At 40.9% G+C, this 21,696-nt stretch overlaps 1 protein-coding gene across 1 annotated transcript in view; it reads right to left on the reverse strand.

Moving 5' to 3' along the window:
• nckap1 (NCK-associated protein 1) overlaps nucleotides 1–21,696 on the reverse strand; it is a 201,914-nt gene that overhangs the window by 17,048 nt on the left and 163,170 nt on the right. The window contains exons 26-27 of the mRNA XM_060827346.1: nucleotides 9,913–9,993; nucleotides 7,868–7,961 (exon numbers count right to left, since the gene is read on the reverse strand). Of these exons, the coding sequence (XP_060683329.1) occupies nucleotides 7,868–7,961; nucleotides 9,913–9,993 (175 nt within the window). The remainder of the gene's footprint in view (nucleotides 1–7,867; nucleotides 7,962–9,912; nucleotides 9,994–21,696) is intronic.

The raw sequence follows: 21,696 nt of genomic DNA on the forward strand, positions 1-21,696 counted from the left end.
CAGGATTCTCTTAAAGTTCAGCTGGCAATTAGGAAGGCAAATGCAATGTGAGCACTCATTTCAAGAGGCCTACAATACTAGAATAGAAATATACTGCTGAGATTGCATAACGGTCTGGTCAGACTGCATTTGGAATACTGAGAGCAATTTTGAGCCCTGCATCTAATGGAAGAAGTGCTGACCTTGGAGGTGGCCCAGAAGAGGTTTACAAGAACGATCCTGGGGATGCAGGGCTTGTCAGGTGAGCAACAGTGGAGGGTTCTGTGACTGTACACAATGGAGTTTAGAAGGGTGAGGGGGAATCTGATTGAAACTTACAGAATACGGAGAGACGTGGAAAGAATGGATATGGAGAAGATGCTTCCACTAGTAGAAAATGAAGTAGGACCTCAGAATCCTGACAGAGTGGAAACAGGCTCTTCAGTCCAACAAGTCCACATCAGTCCTCCGAAGAGTAACCCACCCAGATCCACCTATCCAAATATCCTATATTTACCCGTGACTAATGGATCTAACCTGCACATCCCTGAACACTATGGACAATTTAGCATGACCAATTCACCTAACCTGCACACCTTTTTGGATTGTGGGAGGAAACCGGACCACCCAGAGGAAACTCACACAGACACTGGTAGAAGGTGCAAATTTCACACAGATAGTCACCCAAGGCTGGAATTGAAGCTGGGTCCCTGGTGCTGTGAGGCAGCAGTGCTAACCACTGAGCTACTCCAAATGATGACCCTTTACTGCTGAGATGAGGAGGAATCCCTTCTGCTGCAGGCTGGTTAATCTGTGGAACTCATTACCACAGAGGGCTGTGAAGCCCAAGTCATTGAGTGTATTGAAGACAAAGACAGATACGTTCTTGATTAGTAAGGAGATCAAAGTAGGGGTAAGGCAGGGGAATGGGATTGAGAAACATATTCACGATCGAATAATGGCATACTTGTTTGGCTGAATGGTCTAATGCTGCTCCTACATCTTATTAGCAGTATGTCTTTCCACTGTACCAGCAAATGGTGCACTTCTATAGATTTTAGTTCACTTTTTAAAATATACAGTATACATTTGAGTAAATTCTGAGGGAATAAAGAAAATGTGATACATATTCATAGATATTTTGCATCGCAGGTGATGGAAAGTGCTAATTTTACTTACAGTTTCAATTCCCTTGAGTCAATTTTCATCTGATGCAGATTGGCAGGAAAAAATTGAATGAAATGATTTACTATCATATTCCAACTAGCTTCAGCTTTGGGAGGGAAGAGGAGGGACAGCTGGAAACAGGGGTATAGCCTCTTAAGTCAAAATGTATGGCGCTGGAAAAGCACAGCCAGTCAAGCAGCATCCAAGGATCAGGATAGCAGATGTTTTGAGCATATGCTCTTCATCAGAAACGTTATGGGGGTGGGGGGGATGTAACTGCACGGGATCAATGTCAATTTCACCAGTTTCATAATGTCCCCTCCCCTATCTTATCCCAGATTCAACCCTCCAATTTGGCCTGGCCTTCTTGAACTGTCCTAGCTGTCCATCTTCCTTCCCACCCAACTGCTCCATCCTCCACTCTAACCTATCACCATCACCCCTGCACCTTCATCTACCTATTGCAGTCCTGGCTACTTGCCCACCCCACTCCCTCCCCAGCCCCACCCTCTACTATTTATCTCTCAGCCCCCTTGGGGCCACACTTCACATTCCTGATGAAAAGCTTATGCTCGAAACATCAACTCTCCTGCTCCTCAGATGCCACCTGACCTGCTGCTTGTCCAGCACCACACTTTCTGACTGTGATCTCCAGCATCTGCAGTCCTCACTTTCTCCGAGTTGAGAATAGTTTCTTAAGTCTGAGACAGAGAGAAATGCTATGAATCTTGGAATTCTCTACCACAAGGAATTGTGGATATTTCTTAATAAAGATATTCAAACTGAGATAGACAGATTTTTAATGTCTCAGGAAAATTCAAGGATAGGTGAGATTAGGAAGTGGAAATAAGGCCAAAGATTAGCCATTTTGTAATGAACAGTAGAGCAGGTTGGAGTTTTGTCCTGCTCCTATTTCTTATACTCAAGTGGGGTGATGCAACCAAATGTGGGCACCACAGCATTTGAACATGTCAATGTTTTACAGTGAATAAAGAGAGAATTGAGGACAGTGTTTCCAGTGATGAGAGATTTTAATTATGTAGACAGATTGGAGAAGCTGTGCATTCTCTCTCTCTCTAGACAAGACAACGTTAAGGGGAGACGTGGAGAGGTGTTCAAAACCATGAGAGGTTCCATAGGCAGAAAGGTTGAGAATCAGAAGATACAGGTGTACTGTGATTGGCAAAGAATCAACATGAACAAGAAGATTTTCTTTTGAAAAACAAAGTAAGTGGATAAGGTTTGGACTGACTCATTAGTGACTTTCAAAAAGGATTTGGATAAACACCAAAAAGAGAAATAAATTGCAAAGTGATGGTGAGAGGGTCAGGGAATGGAATTAACAGAATGGTCGCTGTAGACGGTCAATGTGAACATAATGGCCAAAAAGGTAACTTTATATGACAGAAATAAATTTGAAAAGAAAACGTCTGGCTCAACACAATGATTCACTTGTCTCCAAAAGGAAATATTATAATGAAATGTGGTACTTTTGTTTCTCACGTGTATGAAATTGGACAAATTGAAGTCTTATTGACCCATTTACATAACATTGACTGAAATGAAATTCTTATTTACTGGTCTTCAATTTAAAAATATTTTTTCCAATATGCTTCATATTCAAAAACTAAAACAAACTGATTATAACAAACATTGTGTGCGCAAAAATGAATCAATGGTTCTAGAAGTTGCAAATACAATAAAAGGTGGCTAAAAAGTATAATTTTCTGTAAACTTTGTCCCGTTTCCACACAGTTTCCAATTAGGTGAGTTCCAGAGATTCTTTTTTAAGATCCTTGCAAGTGCAATACACAATTTTCCATTACCTGCTCTCTTTTAGCAGACATTTAATCTTGCAGTCAATATCAAATTAATGAAAGCAGAATTGAAAGAAATGTATTAATGACACTGACCATGAGACACTTGGAAATAATTCTGGAAAAGGATTTAGGTATACTCACTTTTCAGAAACATCAAATATTTTGTATTAAACAGTAAAAATATCTTATAGTTAGTATGATATCTCCAAACCCAGATACTCCAATTTCTGAGTTTTAGTGACATTGGCTTCAAATAATTTCCTTTTATGTTGGTAATGGTATGCCGATGAGTAGATTATTGCTATGAAATAAGAGAAAAAGCAGCCCACTTGCCCTTCAAACGTGCTCGGACACACAATACTTTTGTGGTTGATCTAACTGGGAAGGTAAATTTTCCTTTTAAATACTTACCTCATGAATAGGTGGAGCAAAAGTTCAACAGGAGGGGATGCTGTCACTGGGACTGTTGGGCACGTGAACAGATATATTTGGGCTCTGGCCAAACCAGAGACACTACATGTGTGTAGTGTCTCCCATCTGTCGTCCTCCCCAAAACAAAAATAAACTGTGTGGGGGGGTTGATAAAGTAAGACTTCTTTTTCAGTTATTCAATTTCTGGGCATTTTAGAGCAGAGAGGAATGGACGCTAGAGCAGTTACATGGTCCTCTTGCAGGATGGGGGAGGTAAGGATCACCACAAGTGTCCCTGCTCAGTTAGCCTGTGAGAAGTGCACCCAACTCCAGCTCCTCACAGACTGTGTAAGGGAACTGGAACTGGAACTGGATGAACTTTGTATCATTCAGGAGGCTGATGGGATGATAGAGAGGAGTTATAGAGAGGTAGTCACATCTAAGTTACAGTATAAAGGCAACCGTCAGGAGAGGGAAAGGGAATAAACAGACCGTGCAGGGACCCCCTGTGGCCATTACCCTCAATAAGTATACTGCTTTGGATACTGTTGTGTGTGTGTGGGGGGGTGGGGGGAACTACCAGGGCAAGGCCACAGTGGACAAGTCTCTGGCACTGAGCCTGGCTCTGTGGCTCAGAATGGAAGGGTAGAGAAAAAGGAGAGCGATAGAGAAAGGAGACTCAGTTGAGAGAGGAACAGACAGGAGATTCGGAGGTCGCAAGCGGGACTCCCAGATGGTATTTTGCCTCCTGGGTGCCAGGTCAGGGATGTCTCTAATTGAGTCTACAGGATTCTGAAGGGGGAGGGACAGCAGCCAGAAGTTGTAGGACACATTGGTTCAATGACATAGGGAGGGAAAGGAAGGAGGACCTGAAAAGAGTATAGGGAGTCACGTTGGAAGCTAGAAGGGAGGACGAGCAGAGTATTAATCAAGATTGCTATCAGTGGCATGTGATAGTGAGGCTAAGAATAGAGAGCGAGTACAGATGATCACGTCGCTGTCGGGCCGGTGTAGGAGAAAGTGTATCAGATATGTGGATGATTGGGATACCTTCTGGGAAAGGTGGGACCTGTAGAAAGACAGGTTGCACTTGAACTGGAAGGGCACCAATATCCTGGGTGGGAGGTTTGTTAGAACTCTTCAGGAGGGTTTAAACTAGATGGGCAGGGAGGAGGGAAATTGAGCTACAGATCAGATGATGGAGTAGGTAGTGAACAGCCAAATACAGTGTGCAGAGAGTCTGTGAGGAGGGATAGGCACTTGGATAGGACAAAGGTGCAAATCAGTGTAATGGGTTGAAGCCTGTCTATTTTAATGCAAGAAATGTCAGGAATAAGGGTGATGAACTTAGAGCAAGGACTTGGAATAATGTTTTTGTGGCCATTAAGTAGACTTGGATACCACTGGGGCAGGAATGGTTGTTGCATGTTCCTAGGTTCAGATGTTTCAAAAGGAATTTTTTCTGGGGAGGGGCTGTCAAAGTGGTGGAGTCACCGTGAAATCAGGGATAGCATCACAGCTGCAGAAAGGGAGATTGTTGAGGAGGGTTTGTCTAGAGAGTCAGTATGAGTGACAGTCAGAAACAGGAAAGGAGCAGTCACTTCATTGGGAGTTTTCTACAGCCCCCCCCCCCCCCAAAAATAGCAACAGAGGGTCTTGTCATGGATGACTTAAGTTCCAATCAAGATTAGGGAAGTTACTTATTTTAAGTAGTTTGGATGGAGCAGTTTTTGTCAGTTGTGTCCAGGAAGGGTTCCTGACACAATATGTTGATAGGCTGACTGGAGGGGAGGCCATATTGGATTTGGTGCCTGGCAATGAACCATGCCAGGTGTCAGATATTTCAGTGGGAGTGTAGTCTGGTGAGTGATCACAATTCTGTGACCCTTACTGTACTCATGGAGAGGGATAGGAGCAGATGATGCGGGAAAGTAACTAATTGAGGGGAGGGGGGGGGGGGGGGACTTACAATGCTATTAGGCAGGAACTGGGCTGTCTAAATTGGCAACAAATGTTCTCACGGAAATGCACAACAGAAATGTGGAGGCTGTTTAAGAAACACTTGCTGATAGTGCTGGACAGGTTTGTCCCATTGAGGCAAGGGAGGGATGATAGGTTGAAAGAACCTTGGGTTACAAGGTCAGTGGAATATCTGTCAAGAGGAAGAAGGTTGAGGAGGCAAAAATCGGACAGGGCTTTAGAGGATTACAATGTAGCCATGAAGGAACTGAAGAATGGCCTGGGGAGAGCTAAAAGGGAGCATGAAAAAGCTTTAGTGGGTAGGATTAAGGAAAACCCTAAGGCATTCTACACTTACGTGAGGAACAAGAGGATGGTCAGAGTGAGGGTAGGACTGATCAGGGATAATGGAGGGAACTTGCGCCGGAGGAAGTAGAGGAGGTCATTAATGGTACTTTGCTTCAGTATTCACTACTGACAGCGACCTTGACGTTTCTGAGGACAGCATGAAACAGATTGATATGTTAGAACAGGTTATGTTACGAAGGAGGACGTGCTGAAAATATTGAAAAACGTAAGGATAGATAACTCCCCTGGGCCAGACAGAATATACCCAAGGTTACTACAGGAAGCGAGGGAAGAGATTGTTGTATGCTTGGCGATGATCTTTGGTGTCCTCACTGTCCACTGGAGTAGTGCCAGATGATTGGAGGGTGGCATATGTTATTTCCTTGCTCAAAGGGAAGAGAGACAAACCTGGAAGTTATAGACCACTCAGTCTTACATCAATGGTGGACCAAGTATTGAACAGGATTTTGACAGACAAGATTTAGGATTACTTGGAAATCATAGTTTGATTAGAGATACTCAGCATGGCTTTGTGAGGGGCAGATCATGCCTCACAAACCTTATTGAATTCTTTGAGGTTGTGACGAAACACATTGATGAAGGAACAGCAGTGGATGTGGTCTACATGAATTTTAGCAAGGCATTTGATAAGGTTCACATATGGTAGGCTTATTCAGAAAATGAGATGGCATAGCATACAGGGAAATTTGGCTGTCTGAATATAAGAATTGGATGACCCATAGAAGACAGAAGGTGGTAGTAGAGGGGGAAATTATTCAGCCTGGAGCTTGGTGACCAGTGGGGTTCTGCAGGGATTGCTTCTGGGACCTTTACTCTTTGTGATTTTTATAAATGACTTGAATGAGGAAGTGGAAGGGTGGGTTAGTAAGTTTGCTGATGACACCAAGGTTGATGGAGAGGCGAATAGTGTGGAGGACAGTTGCAATGGGAAATTGGCAGGATGTAGAACTGGGCTGCTAAGTGGCAGATGGAGTTCAACCTGGAAAAATGTGAAGTACTTCACTTTGGAAAGTTGAATTTGAATGCAGAAAATAGGGTTAAAGACAGGATGCTTGGCAGTGTGAAAGAACAAAAGGATCTTGTGGTCCATGTCCATAGATCCCTCAAAAGTTACCAAAGTTGATAGGGTTGTTAAGTGGGCATATGTTGTGTTGGCTTCCATTAGCAGGGAGATTGAGTTTAAGAGTTGCAAGGGTATGTTGCAACTCTACAGAGCCCTGGTTAGACCACAATTGGAATACTGCATTCGGTTTTGGTCACCTCATTATAGCCAAGATGTAGAAGCTTGAAACGGGGTGCAGAGGAGATTTACCCGGGTGCTGCCTAGACTGGAGGGTATGTCTTAAGAAAGGATGAGGGAGCTATGGCGTTTCTCAGTGGAGCGAAGGAAGCCAAGAGGGGACTTGATAGAGGTGTGGAAGATGTTGAGAGGCATAGAGAGAGTGGATAGCCAGAGACTTTTTTCCCATAGTGGAAATTCTACCACGAGGCACATAATTTTAAGGTAAATGGAGGAAGATTTAGGGAAGATGTCAGAGATGGGTTCTTCACACAGACTGGTGGGTGCAACAAATGCACTGCTGGCTGTCGTAATGTCAGATGCATTAGGGACATTTAAGTGACTCTTCGATAGGCACGTGGAAGATAGTACAATGAAGGGTATGTAGGGTCGTCTGATTTTAGAGTAGGATAAAAGGCTGGCACAACATCGAGGGCTGAAGGGCCTGTACTGTGCTGTACTGTTCTATTTTGAATCTATCAGAATTATGATCAGGTTTGATTTTACTCTTGGGCGATCATGTGAGTGTACATATCCCCCACATCTGTGTGGGTTTCCTCTGGATCCTCCCACAGTCCAAGGATGTGCAGGTTAAACAGATTGGCCATGCTAAATTGTCCACAGCATGCAGGTTGGGTGGATTAGCCAATGGAAGTGTAAGGTTACAGGGATAGGGTTGGGCTGGATCTGGGTAAAACGTTCTTCGGAGAGTCAGCAAAGACTCAAAAGGGCTGAATACCCTGCTTCCACACAGTAGAGGCTCTATGAATATTCCTACCTAACATTTCAAGTTTGCACTAGAACTCCCAAAAATTAAGCAAATCTCCTAGGTGAAATTATGAAATGTCTCCTCTTGGAAGATGCACTGATTTGTAGCACATACCTGACTTCTGTGATGACAGAGCTACCACCAATGCTGGGTCAATTTCACATGGTAAACCAGATGCTGAAGAAAGCTCATACACATTCATTGCAACCTGTGTATTTTAAGAAACCACTTTTACAATCAAATAATGCAAACATCTTAGGAAGGAAGCTATTTAAAGAGAGAATATATGTTCTTAATCTTTTTAAAAAGAAAATCTATACTTCTACACTAATCGAAAAAAAATGACAAAAATACTTCATCACAATATATTCAAGCTAAACCCCTAATTAATTGTTGACACGAGCTTTAATAAAGCGATTGGATATGGTGTAATGATGGTGGTAGGAAATCAGAGAATCAATCTACTTACTTGGTAGGTGTCTTATTGTTTCTATGTTTGGCTATATTTATTTGTTGCAATTATTTAATAAAATTATGTTTAATTGTTAGGGTTTCCAATTCTCCAGGATGGACTGGAGTAATCAGGAATCTGAGATTAATCCCCAGGGTTTCGTTATGTAGGCAACACAGGACACAAATTATAGGAGCAATGAATGAAAGTTAATAAAAAATATTCTTCGCAAACTTTAATTCACTTTGCTGATAAAAATGATTGGACATAGTACAAAGCCTCTGATTGGTCAAGAAAGTTAATGAGTAATCTGTTCTCTTCCCTATAGGGCTGGGAAGGCAATGCACAAGTTAGGTTGCATTGTGTAAGAGGTCATGTGATGACAGCTTCAGAAATACATACTTAGTAGGCTGGCAATCCTACTCATCACCCAATTGGTGATGGTCAGAGCATATTTATTTTGTTAACCAGCTGGTGCTTGGCAAGTCCCTGTGAACTGTTTAAGAAAGATTTAATTAATAGTCGGACTAATGTTGTTGAAGTTCAATTGCTTGTTGGCTTAGTTACTTCTCTAATACCCAATGACATTTGCTGACACCAATTTCTTACATTTAACAGCTCTTCACCATTGTAATTATTTACAAATAGGGCTTCAGTTAAAAACCTCAAAATGAAAAAGCATTATTCAAGCATCATGATGAGAGGACATAACATTCACAGACAGGAGGTGTATACCATTTGCAAGAATTATGTTGACAAATGAAGATAGTTAAAATCTTACCGAAATTAAATGTTTCAAACTAATATGATAATTAGTTTTCTACAGTCTGCAGTCCTACCTAATGCTGGCCTTCATAACAAGAGGAATTGAGTATAGAAGCAAAGAGGTGCTTCTGCAGCTGTACAGGGCACTGGTGAGACCACACCTGGAGTACTGTGTGCAGTTTTGGTCTCCAAATTTGAGGAAAGACATTCTGGCTATTGAGGGAGTGCAATGTAGGTTCACGAGGTCAATTCCTGGAATGAAGGGATTACCTTACACTGTAAGACTGAAGCGACTGGGCTTGTATACCCTTGAGTTTAGAAGACTGAGAGGGGATCTGATTGAGACATATAAGATTATGAAAGGATTGGACACTCTGGCAGCAGGAAACATGTTTCTGCTGATGGGTGAGTGCCGAACCAGAGGACACAGCTTAAAAATACGGGGTAGACCATTTAGGACAGAGATGAGGAGAAACTTCTTCACCCAGAGAGTGGTGGCTGTGTGGAATGCTCTGCCCCAGAGGGCAGTGGAGGCCCAGTCGGATACTGATTAGGAATGATCACATTGAATGGCGGTGCAGGCTCGAAGGGCTGAATGGTCTACTCCTGCACCTATTGTCTATTGTTTAATCAGCACAAAAACAAATGACTCCAAATTTAAGCACATATGACCTAAGTCTATTAAAAATAAGGTTACAAACTATTCCTTTCATTTCTGGAGAAATTGCAGGTTTGGCAGTATCTGTGGAGAGTGAAACAGAGTTAACATTTTGGTCTGGTAGGACTCTTCTTCAGAATTAGTTCAGTTCTGAAGTGTCATACCAAACTCAAAATGTTAACGCTGCTACTGTCTCCACAGATGTTGCCAGACCTGTAGAGTTTCTCCAGCTTTCTCTATGTTTACTTCAGATTCCTAGCACCAGCAGTGTTTTGCTTAGTTTACCTTCATATCAGTTTCCCTTGGAATATGGTCCTTGAAATCCTCAACTGAACTCACAAGGAAGGGAATGTGGCATGACAGGACCTGAGGAAGATAAATATACAATGTATTAGATTTCAAGTAAAAGGACCACTTCTGTATTTTCTGACTGGTATTAGAGCTCCAGTATTTTGGGAGGAAATAGTGGCACCAAGAGGCATTTAGAGGAGGATCTTAGTATCAGCGAAAGACAGAATTCTATAAAGGACTTCTACCATCATAACAAGAATTATAATTTCAAAAGGAAACTAAATGAGCAATTGAGGAAAATAAACTTGCAAGGTTACAGGGTTAGTGAGGGCAATTGACTGGATTGCTCCAGAGAGCCGGCATTGATTTCATAGGCCAAATGATCTCCTCCTACACTATATTGACTCCATGCCCATGAGAATCTTGGATGTATTATAAGGGGTTGTTTCTGGGATGCAAGATTACTGGGACTGGGATTTAGAAATTACACAACATACAGGAAGACAACTCTGTACCATTTGGATTGGTGGGAACATGGTCTGGCCTCGTAAGGGTTAGACAAGGAAACAGACCTTGGCAGTGCAAATAACAATTGATGAATATTTCAACATGAAGGAGCTAGGGTGAATCTGTGAAATTTGGACCATTTTGGATCTTCATTAATCCACAACAAGTGTTTGACCTGAAATTGCAGATCTTGATAGCCACTGAAAGAAAAATGTTAATAGTTTTTGATCCCCCTGATCAGGTCAGTGGTAGCATTAGATAATAAGCACTTTTAACAACATATAAGCTAGAAATGCCATGAAGCATCAGCAAGGTAGCAGAGAAAGGCAGTAACAGCTCTGATTGTGACAGAAGCCTGATAACCATGGGCTTCAGACAACAACAGCTAGTTTTCTTATTCAACATTGCATTTTATCTGTAATTGGTTGCAGATATACCTTGTCAGCTTTTTCCTTCCAAGGTTAATTTACAAGCGAATACACCCAAAGTGGCAGTGGACCAATCTGAAACCAAACACCCCCATAAAGATAGTGGACCAGTCTGCTCAAGAGTGGGAAATACTATAGTACGAAGTAGCCCACATGCCACTTGCTAATATTACTTTAAGATTTATACATTGTTCCAACCGAGTGAGAAGGGGTGAACTGGCTCCCTTCTGCTCAACTTCCCTGATTGGTCACAAAGGTTGCAGTTCTTTTTGCAAAAGACTATAGCTAATTTTGATTGTAAAAGGTTAAGTGAGATAATAATATTTTGCTGTGAGCAATAGGGAGACAATGAACAAATTTTTGTTGAGTTAAAGAAAGAGCAAGCTTATGCATGATCAAATGTGAGGAAAATAGTTTTAAGAAGTAATAGCAAGCATACAGCCTTCATACAGTCACCGAGTTCACACACAGGTATGAAGTTAGAAGGGAACAGTATCCAAAACAAAAGACTGAAAGAGAACGAATGGTGTATTGCCCTTTGATAGACTTTGAGATGGAAGGTTACAAACGGAAGTTGATGTTGATTAGGTGTTTTCTTGAATACGTCAATAGTAGCAAGTATTGTAGTTATTGAAAATTCTTGCAGCTATGACTTTTATTCTATAGCTGTTTCTGTGGCTACTTTTACTGAGAGAAAACAATGGAAGCAGCACCTTTTCTTCAATTATCTGCCAAAACGCTCTCAAAACCTGCTTAGAAATACTCTGAATATCCAAGAAATTCTTTTGAGTTGGTCTGTCTTTGACAGCCAATGTATTAATACCGAGTAATGCAAATGCATACCTAAAACCGTGATGGGTTTTGATGGGTGTTCAGGTGGTTGGGACCCTGAGGGTGATTTTTGTATTTTCTCACCTCCACTTTGAAAAGTGGCCTTGCATTTTTAAGCAGTTTGACTTGTCCAAGTCTGACTTCCAACAATTCCAACTAGTTAAAAGTTTTAAAAAATGGAACCATCGAACAATATAGGGATATAGCCTAGAGATGATGTGTTCATTTTTTTCTTTTGTTTTTGCTAACTTGATACATTTCTACTTATAAATTACTGTTGTAGTATTGCCAAGCAACAGAAGATGCTTACTCAAGACATAACCTCAGCATAGTAAAACTTAACAACCAAATAGAACATTTAGGATGTATATTGACTTTACTTCAAAAAAATTGGTATTACTCCAAGCATTAAACTAAGTTATGATTTCATTCAGTTCAATGATGAGGATAGCTAGAACTCAGGCACTGAAGGTAGCATTCATCATTTGAATATTTGTTTAGTGCTTTATTTTAATTCTCATAATCCATGGGGCATTGCCTTAGACTTGAATTAATCATGAATATATTGCTTCAGCGTTAACAGAAGATTATAATCATTAAATTATTTGACTTGCTAGCGAGACGTGTAAAATCATTCTTTTGCTCTTGTTGCTGCTGCTTGTTTCCTGGTACATCTGTCTACTAACCCTTTATTTAAATTAATTAATGAAATGAGAATGTTACTGGCTGGGCCAGCAATATTTGTCCATCCCCAAATATCCTTCAGAAGCTGCTGGTGAGCTGCTTTCTTGAATTGCTGTCAATGATGTAATATAGACACATCCACAATGCTCTATGACCCAATTATGATGAAGGAACCGCAATATGGAATCACAGAATCCTGACAGTGAGAAAGCAGGCCATTTGGATCATGGTGTCCACATGAACCCTCTGAAGAGCAGCCCCCCCAGACTCACATGCTACCCTATCCCTGTAACCCTAATATGGTTCCAAGTCAGGATGAGAGATTTGATGGTGGTGTCTCCACATGTCTTCACATTTATGGTGCCTTTGTCTTTCTAGGTGGTGGAGGTCACAGGTTTGAAAGGTATTGCATAAGTAGTCTTGGTGAGGTATTGCAGTGCATCTTGTAGATCCAACACATTGACCTTCAAGCTGTCACTGTGCTTTTAAAGCTAAAACTTAGGTTGGTTTCACAAACCCCATGACAGTGTTCTCCCAAATGAAGATAATCAAGTCAAAGTATCAAACCCTCCTCACATAAAACCATCTGATAGATTGGATACTATTAGCGGTCTCAAACTACAATCCAGACTTCAAAGTACTGTACGATAAGGTGCAGTCATTATGTGTTGTCATAATGAGACTTGGGGAGATGAAAAAAATTAATTATCCATACTTGCTTTTAGATTTAAATTAGATGAAAAACAAACTCTTCATTCTAGATTTTCTTAAATGTGGATCCTGGGTTGCACTTAAACTCATAAAGTGATCTTATCCTTAAAGAGTTTAGAAACCACAATTGTAGATGGTACATAGTGCAACAACTGCTAGTAACAGAGGGAGTGAATCCTTAAAAAGATAGTTCGTCAATCAAGGGAGCTGCATTGTTTTCTTTGTGTGGAGTTTCCTGAACATTATTGCATCTGCATCCATCAAATGGGGCGCATTCATCAAAGACCTGACCTTTACCTTGCAGATAGCGGACAGGTTGTGTAAGGAGTAGGAAGCTGAGTTACTTGATGCCAAATTCCCAGCATCTTACCTGCTGTTGTAACCACAGTATTGATATGACTGCTCAGCCTCAGTTTCTAGTGGATGGAAACTCCCAGGATGTCGACAGTGGGGGAGTTCAGCAATGGTAATACCACCAAATGTCAAGAGGCAAATATTGCTAGTACTTGCCTGGCACAAGTGTTACTTATATACATCAGCCAAAGCATAACAGTTGACCAAGTCTTGCTGCATTTGGATACAATCTGCTTCATCAGGATTCATGAAGGATGCTAAACATTGTTCACTGAGGTTGCAGAGTCACATTTCTGATCTCATAATGGACGGATGCTCCTTGACAAAGTTGCTAAATATGGTTAGACTGAGGACAGTACCCCTGATGTAATGGCAATACCCCTACTTCAGAGCCAGGAGGCCTGGGTTCAAGTTTCAGCTGCTCCATCAGCGTGTGATAACATCTCTGAATGGGTGCAAAGAAAATATTTAACCCTGAGGAACCTCTGCATCGATGTCCCAGCAGTGAGATGCTTGACTCCCAAAACCCAGAGCCATCTTCCTTAACTGAGGTATGGCTCTAACCAGCTGTAATTAAATCGCAAGTTAAATGGCTTTGCTGCAGCCCCAACCAAGCATGATAGTTAATAGCGAATGTGACTCCACTATATTATTTCTGGCACCCACCATTATTTGACTGATGAGTAGACTGATAACCTAGTAATTAGACTGCATTCAATAGTCTTATGGACAGGACCTAAGGTAACTTCCCACATTGTTAGATGGATGCTACTGTTGTAACAGTAATGGAATAACTTCACTACAGGCCTTCAGCACTACAGCCAGGTTGCTGTTCAGATGCACAGTCTCTGCCTTATTCAGTACACTCAGTCATTGCTTGATAAGCTATGTGATAAACTGACTTGGCTGAGGAATAACTAGTGAGATGATAGGATCCTCAATAGCAGGCCAAGGTGAATCACCAAATCAGCATTACTGGTTAGACAATGGTTGTAAATGCCTCTTCTGCAGTCATGCATACCTGGTATTTCACAGAGATGCTCACATAGTCTCCTTATCATTGTTTAATTGTCTGTCATCATCCAAAATTTGAAGTGATAGGACTTGATGCAATATGTTAAATGTAGGTTTGCTTAGCTCTTTCTGTAGAATACTTTTTCTGCTGTTTAGCATGAATGCAGTTTCACTAGGATTGCCACCTCATTTTTAGTTATACCTGGTAAACACTACCATAATCCACAATGTCATCTGCAAACTTTGCCATAAAAATTGATGTTCCATTATTCAAATTATTCATACCTATAAATAGTGAAAAGCTGAGGGCATAACACAAATACCTTGATAACGCTACTTTGTGCACATTTCCTTATCTTTATTCATTATCTCAACAACCAGCCTTATCAAACCAAGGGCAATATATGTTTCAGAAGGTGTGGTGCTGAGAAGTGCTCACTGTACTCTCAGGCTTGGTTGTGAAAGTTTACTGCCTGAAAAGGTCAATCTACCCAGTGAAACTTATTGTCAGTTTGCAACCTCACCTCAGAGAAATTACAAATGATCAAGCAATTTGGTTATTTTTACCAGCCATAGACTGGGTCCTAAAATAAAATGTCCTCTCTGAGAAATTTTCAAACCAGCAAAATTATCTCAGGTTAGAATATATCAACAGATATATTGTAGCAGAAATAACTTTTCTAAATTTATTGATACCAGGTCTTCAGATCCTCATTTAAGGAATCCAGAATTATTGTGATGTGGATGTGGGTTTGTCAGGACATAAGCGTGAGACTATATCCCTTTTATATTTGATGAAAATTTAGTTTAAGAATAAATTCTAGGCTATAGTAGTAAAAGCATGACTATTCTTCTTTAAAATTATACACAATATTTAAATTCACTTTAAAAATTCTTTTGGAGATTCAGATAAAAGAAAAATAATGTTCACAACCCAGTATAATTTCTTTACAGTGTCTTTATCTCAACTTCAAGGGGAATTGATGATAAACCCTTTCATTTTGTGTTGTAAGAGGGTTGACCTCATATCGCTGTGTATGTACTAGCTTTTAGACCTTGATTGCTGTCAAACATACTTTCATTGTATACCCACAAATACATGTATATAGGTAAAAAACATTTTTTTTTAAGTCTAATCACTCTTTTTGCACAATTTTGTTTTTATGAATAGTTGAGGTTCACTGGTCTTTTGTCTGTATTTTGTCACGGGTGTTTAGTTATTTACATAGTCCATACAGCATTCAAGATTCTACAGGTTCTGCATTTCCATAGTGCTTTTTCCTTCCCACTAGCTTCTTGGTACTTTTTCAAATGCTGAAATGTAGTTGATCTTCATTCATTCCTTTTAATTTAATCAACATCTTAATTTCATTAAACTTAGTTGTTTCCTTCATATGTTCCAACTAGTGTTTTGTAAAGCTAAAGTATAACTTCTACCATTTGCATCCTAATCCTCTACATATGAAAAAAAACAGCATTCCATGAGACATTTTTGTTATTTTCTGCATTTGTTTATGGCATTTCAGTAATCTATTTACTTTGGACCTCTTTTGCTGCTAGTTTTTCATCATTTAGAAAGGATGCATGTTAGGTCCAAAGTGAAGGAGGACATCACACATACCAGCACTGAAATCAATGTGTCATCATTTTCCTCAATTAACCTAGGCAGTATCTCCCTGCAATTTCCTTATTCCATCTGCACTGTTTGTAATACTCACCATCCTAACTTGAAAATATATCACCATTACATGAGCGTTGCTGAGTCAAAATCCTGGAACTCCTTCCCTAATGGCATCGTGGGCTTACAGTAACTTGACTGAGCAGTTCAATACAACAGCTTCACCACACTTTCTGAAGGGCCAGGATGTATGGGTAATAAATTTTGGCCCAACCAGCAATCCCATATTCAATGAATGAATATTAAAAAGCCCTATTCATCTTTGTTATCAAAACGAGGTATATGGTTTTCTGACCATATTCATCCATGTCATGAATGAATGAATATAGAGAATAGTTGTGTTCAAACTGAAATTCATATGTGCCACCACAAGTGACAGACTGCCAAATGAACTATCTGCCCATTATCTCTATTCTGTTGCTCAATCAATTTCTTAACCAGATCAGGAATGAGTCTTTAAGAGCAGGAGCATCAATGTTAGCTAGCAGTGTTTTATTAGGGACTTAATCAAATGTCTTCCGGAATGCTGTAATTATCTGTAAACCGTCCACTATTTTAGTCACCTCTTCAAAAATTTTAATCAGATTTCTCAGGTACGGCCTATGTTTTGCTGTCTTTCTGATCAACTGAAAAATTTAAAGCTATTCAGTCACTTTATCCCAAATTATAAAAGCAGCAACTTCCTGACAATAGAGGTTAAGCTTAGCGATCTCTCACTCCCTGATATTCCTCTCTTTCTTAACAAAAAGAAATGTGCAACTTTCCAATCTAAAGTAATGGCTCCAAAATCACAAGAACCTGCCCCGTATTATGGTTAGGGTATGTGCAATGCTCATCTATTTCCTTTAAAACAACTTTGTCATTAAGATTGAGACCATCAGCTGCTGACTTCTCTCCTTGCCTCAGCTCAGACTCAAATCTTCCATTAGGTAGAAGCTGCTCTCACCCTGAACTGGCATTTATTTTTTCTTTTTTATTTCTCCTCATAGCCTCAGAGCTAATTTTGTCTACAGAACACACTTAACTCCAGTTCCAAGAAACTATTTACCACACAACTTCCATTTCTGGTTTACGTTATCAATGTTAAGTGATTTGTAAAACATAGAAAAGAGGAGTAGGCCACTGACCCTACAAGCCTGATCCGCCATTCAATATGATCCATACTGATCATCCAACCCAGTACCCTGTTCTCATTTCCTCCCCATTTCATTTAAACCCTTTAGCTCAAAGGACTATACCTAATACTTTCTTGGAAACAAATTGGCCTTAACTGCTTTCTGTGACAAAGAATTTGACAAGCTGCATGAAGGAAGTTCTCATCTTGTAAATGGCCCATCCTGTACTATTAAAAGGATGATTCCTGGACTCCCGGTTCTTGGGAACATCCTTTCTGCATTTGGCTGCATTATGTCTTGTTAGAATTTTAAAGGTTCCCATGAGATTAATCCTTCATTCTTGTAAACTCCAATGAATATAATCTTAATGGATTTTGTTTCTCTTCATATGTTATTCCTGCCATGCCAAGAATCTGTGCAGTAAACTTCATCCATAGTTAGAACATCTTTCCTCAAGTAAGGAAACCAAAACTGCATACAATGCTCCAAGTGCGGTCTCACCATGGCCCTGTACAATTGAAGCAAGTTGCCTCTGCTCCTTTACTCAAATACTGTGGCTATGAACACCAATACACCATTAGCTTTCTTCACCAGCTGCTACACCTACACACGATATGCAGCCACCAGTGTACAAGGACTCCCAGTGTCTTGGCGAATCTTACCTTTTTCCCAACCTACCACCATTCAGATAATAACTTGCCTTCCCGTTTTTGTTGGCGAAGTGTATAAAACATTGCCTCTTTGGAACTATTACTTTGTCTTCAAATCTATCATCTGTATTAAAAAAAACTCCTCCATTTAAGTCTTTTAAAATAGCATCACAAACCCAAACATTCTCTCCTTTCCCAAGTCTGAATGTGCTGTGGTCTCCGAAATATAAACCTATCTTTCCCACAAATCCACATTTGAACCCCTTCATTAAGGGTTCAGTGCCTGCCACAACACGGAGCATATCAAAGTCACAAATAACATCCATCATAGCATATAGTAAATTATTCTTCCTCCTCTTCCTCTTGACCTGACTGCATCCTCCGCTAACAGCAATGTTCCATTGTTCAGCTAAGTATGACACACCTAAATCCATTCTGATCAATCCAATCATAATTATCTGCAATGACTTCTCTTCTAGCTCTTAACACCTTTAAACTTTGAATTACCAGCTCCTGTCCCTTCAATCCAGTTCCACAAAACTGCTGACTTAATGAAATGAAATTACTCACCAAACATGCTGTTTTAAAATCATTTGCTTAGAGCATGTCAAGGTCCAAACCCATACCTTGGAAGTTTAGTAACTTCTAGACTTGACTAGTCTCAAGTCTTTCACATTCCATAAATTCAAGGTCGCCCAAAACTCGACTGTCCGTGTACTAACTCTCACTAAGCTCCAATCACCGAGCAGCAACATGCTGATTATATAATGTTGGTATCCAGTTCAGCAAAACATCAAAATTTTTAACTTCATTAAAAGGCCTTACCCTTCTCTGTACCCTCTTCTCACCTGACGAGGGCCTGTGATTTTGCGGGAGCGGACCGGCTCCATTGCCACTCCCTTTCAACCTGCTTGAACGCAAGCACGTCATAAATACATCAACATAAGGGGCTCTATTCCAGGAGAAAGTTCCAGTGCTCAAGATTTGATTGCAATGAGAACCTGGAGGGTTGAAGCTATTGGCTTTGGACAGCTAGAATAAATCCCACATGATATAATTCGTCCTTGGCCATATTCTCTCTGCACTGATGCAGCCCCATAGATCACCTAAAACCGTGCAATTTATGTGCATCAAGCCCTGCTAAAATATCACCAGGAAATGCTAGGAAGGAAAATTCAAGTGTTGGAAGTTCATCTCCCTGACTCTGCCTTTAACTCGAGGTTTCTGCACTTGAATTCTGGCTGATTATGCAAATCTAATTCTAATCACTTTATCATAGGCAGGTATGCTTTGTCTCCCAAGACCTGAACATTAGAGTTTTCTCCCTAAACCCCTCTCTTTATCGGTAAGGTGCTCCTTAACACTTGCATCTTTGGCCAAGCTTTTGGTTAAGTATTCTGATAACTCCTTCAGTAAATGGTGTCAAATTGTGATTAACATTGCTCCTGTTGAATGCTTTGGGATATTTTAAAATGATAAAAGGTGCTTTTTAATATGGTTGGTTTTCTTCTATTTCACATCTGCATGGTGCTCATTTCGTGACATCACCTAAAAATGCCACATTAGTAAACTAATGACACCAGCTCAATCACTTTTGTCGATTCTCCATTACTGCTAAATTATCAGATTTATCTGGTATCCTGTACAGGATTTATATATTTGTGTCATATCTATCCTCAAAATGTGATTCTAAGCTCATGTTAATGCCACTACTAACAATGCATACATCAATCTGTAACAAGGTTTGTGCGAAGATTTGTAGCTCGGGTGCTCGTTGTTGTGGTTCTGTTCGCCGAGCTGGAAGTTTTTGTTGCAAACGTTTCGTCCCCTGGCTAGGCGACATCATCAGTGCTTTGGAGCCTCCTGTGAAGCGCTTCTTTGATGTTTCTCCGGTATTTATAGTGGTCTGTCCTTGCCGCTTCCGGGTGTCAGTTTCAGCTGTCCGCTGTAGTGGTTAGTATATTGGGTCCAGGTCGATGTGTTTGTTGATGGAGTTTGTGGATGAATGCCATGCCTCTAGGGATTCCCTGGCTGTTCTCTGTCTGGCTTGCCCTATGATAGTAGTGTTTTCCCAGTCGAATTCATGTTGCTTGTTGTCTGCGTGTGTGGCTACTAGGGATAGCTGGTCGTGTCGTTTCGTGGCTAGTTGATGTTCATGTATGCGGATTGTTAGCTGTCTTCCTGTTTGTCCTATATAGTGTTTTGTGCAGTCCTTGCATGGTATTTTGTAAACTACATTAGTTTTGCTCATGTTGGGTATCGGGTCCTTTGTTCTAGTGAGTTGTTGTCTGAGCGTGTCTGTTGGTTCGTGTGCCGTTACGAGTCCTAAGGGTCGCAGTAGTCTGGCTGTCAGTTCTGAAACGCTCCTGATGTATGGTAGTGTGGCTAGTCCTTTTGGTTGTGGCATGTCCTCGTTCCGTGGTCTCTCTCTTAGGCATCTGTTGATAAAGTTGCGCGGGTATCCGTTTTTGGCGAATACCTTGTATAGGTGTTCCTCTTCCTCTTTTTGCATTTCTGGTGTACTACAGTGTGTTGTGGCCCTTTTGAATAGTGTGCTGATGCAGCTTCGTTTGTGTGTGTTGGGGTAGTTACTTTCATAGTTTAGGACTTGGTCTGTGTGTGTTGTTTTCCTGTGTACCCTTGTGGTGAATTCTCCGTTCGGTGTTCTCTGTACTATCACGTCTAAGAATGGGAGTTGGCTATCCTTTTCTTCTTCTCTCGTGAATCGGATTCCTGTGAGTGTGGCGTTGATGATCCGGTGTGTTTTTTCTATTTCCGTGTTTTTGATGATTTGAGGACTTGTGCCTCACTACACACTTTACATTCAACAACCAGATATACGAACAAATCAACGGAACACCCATGGGATCACCAATCTCAGGACTCATAGCAGAGGCCGTTATGCAAAGGTTAGAACAAATAGCCCTACCACAAATTCAACCCAAACTCTGGGTCAGATATGTCGATGACACGTTTGTAATCATCAAAAACACGGAAATAGAAAAAACACACCGGATCATCAACACCACACTCGCAGGAATCCGATTCACGAGAGAAGAAGAAAAGGATAGCCAACTCCCATTCCTAGACGTGATAGTACAGAGAACACCGCACGGAGAATTCACCACAAGGGTACACAGGAAAACAACACACACAGACCAAGCCCTAAACTATGAAAGTAACCACCCCAACACACACAAACGAAGCTGCATCAGGACACTATTCAAAAGGGCCACAACACACTGTAGTACACCAGAAATGCAAAAAGAGGAATAGGAACACCTATACAAGGTATTCGCCAAAAACGGATACCCGCGCAACTTTATCAACAGATGCCTAAGAGACAGACCACGGAACGAGGACATGCCACAACCAAAAGGACTAGCCACATTACCATACATCAGGAGTGTTTCAGAACTGACAGCCAGACTACTGCGACCCTTAGGACTCGTAACGGCACACAAACCAACAGCCACGCTCAGACAACAACTTACTAGAACAAAGGAGCCAATACCCAACATGAGCAAAACTAATGTAGTTTATAAAATACCATGCAAGGACTGCACAAAACACTATATAGGACAAACAGGAAGACAGCTAACAATCCGCATACATGATCAACTAGCCACGAAACGACACGACCAGCTATCCCTAGTAGCCACACACGCAGACAACAAGCAACATGAATTCGACTGGGAAAACACTACTATCATAGGGCAAGCCAGACAGAGAACAGCCAGGGAATTCCTAGAGGCATGGCATTCATCCACAAACTCCATCAACAAACACATCGACCTGGACCCAAT

Source organism: Hemiscyllium ocellatum, chromosome 7 (genome assembly GCF_020745735.1).
Source record: "Hemiscyllium ocellatum isolate sHemOce1 chromosome 7, sHemOce1.pat.X.cur, whole genome shotgun sequence".
NCBI lineage: Eukaryota > Metazoa > Chordata > Chondrichthyes > Orectolobiformes > Hemiscylliidae > Hemiscyllium > Hemiscyllium ocellatum.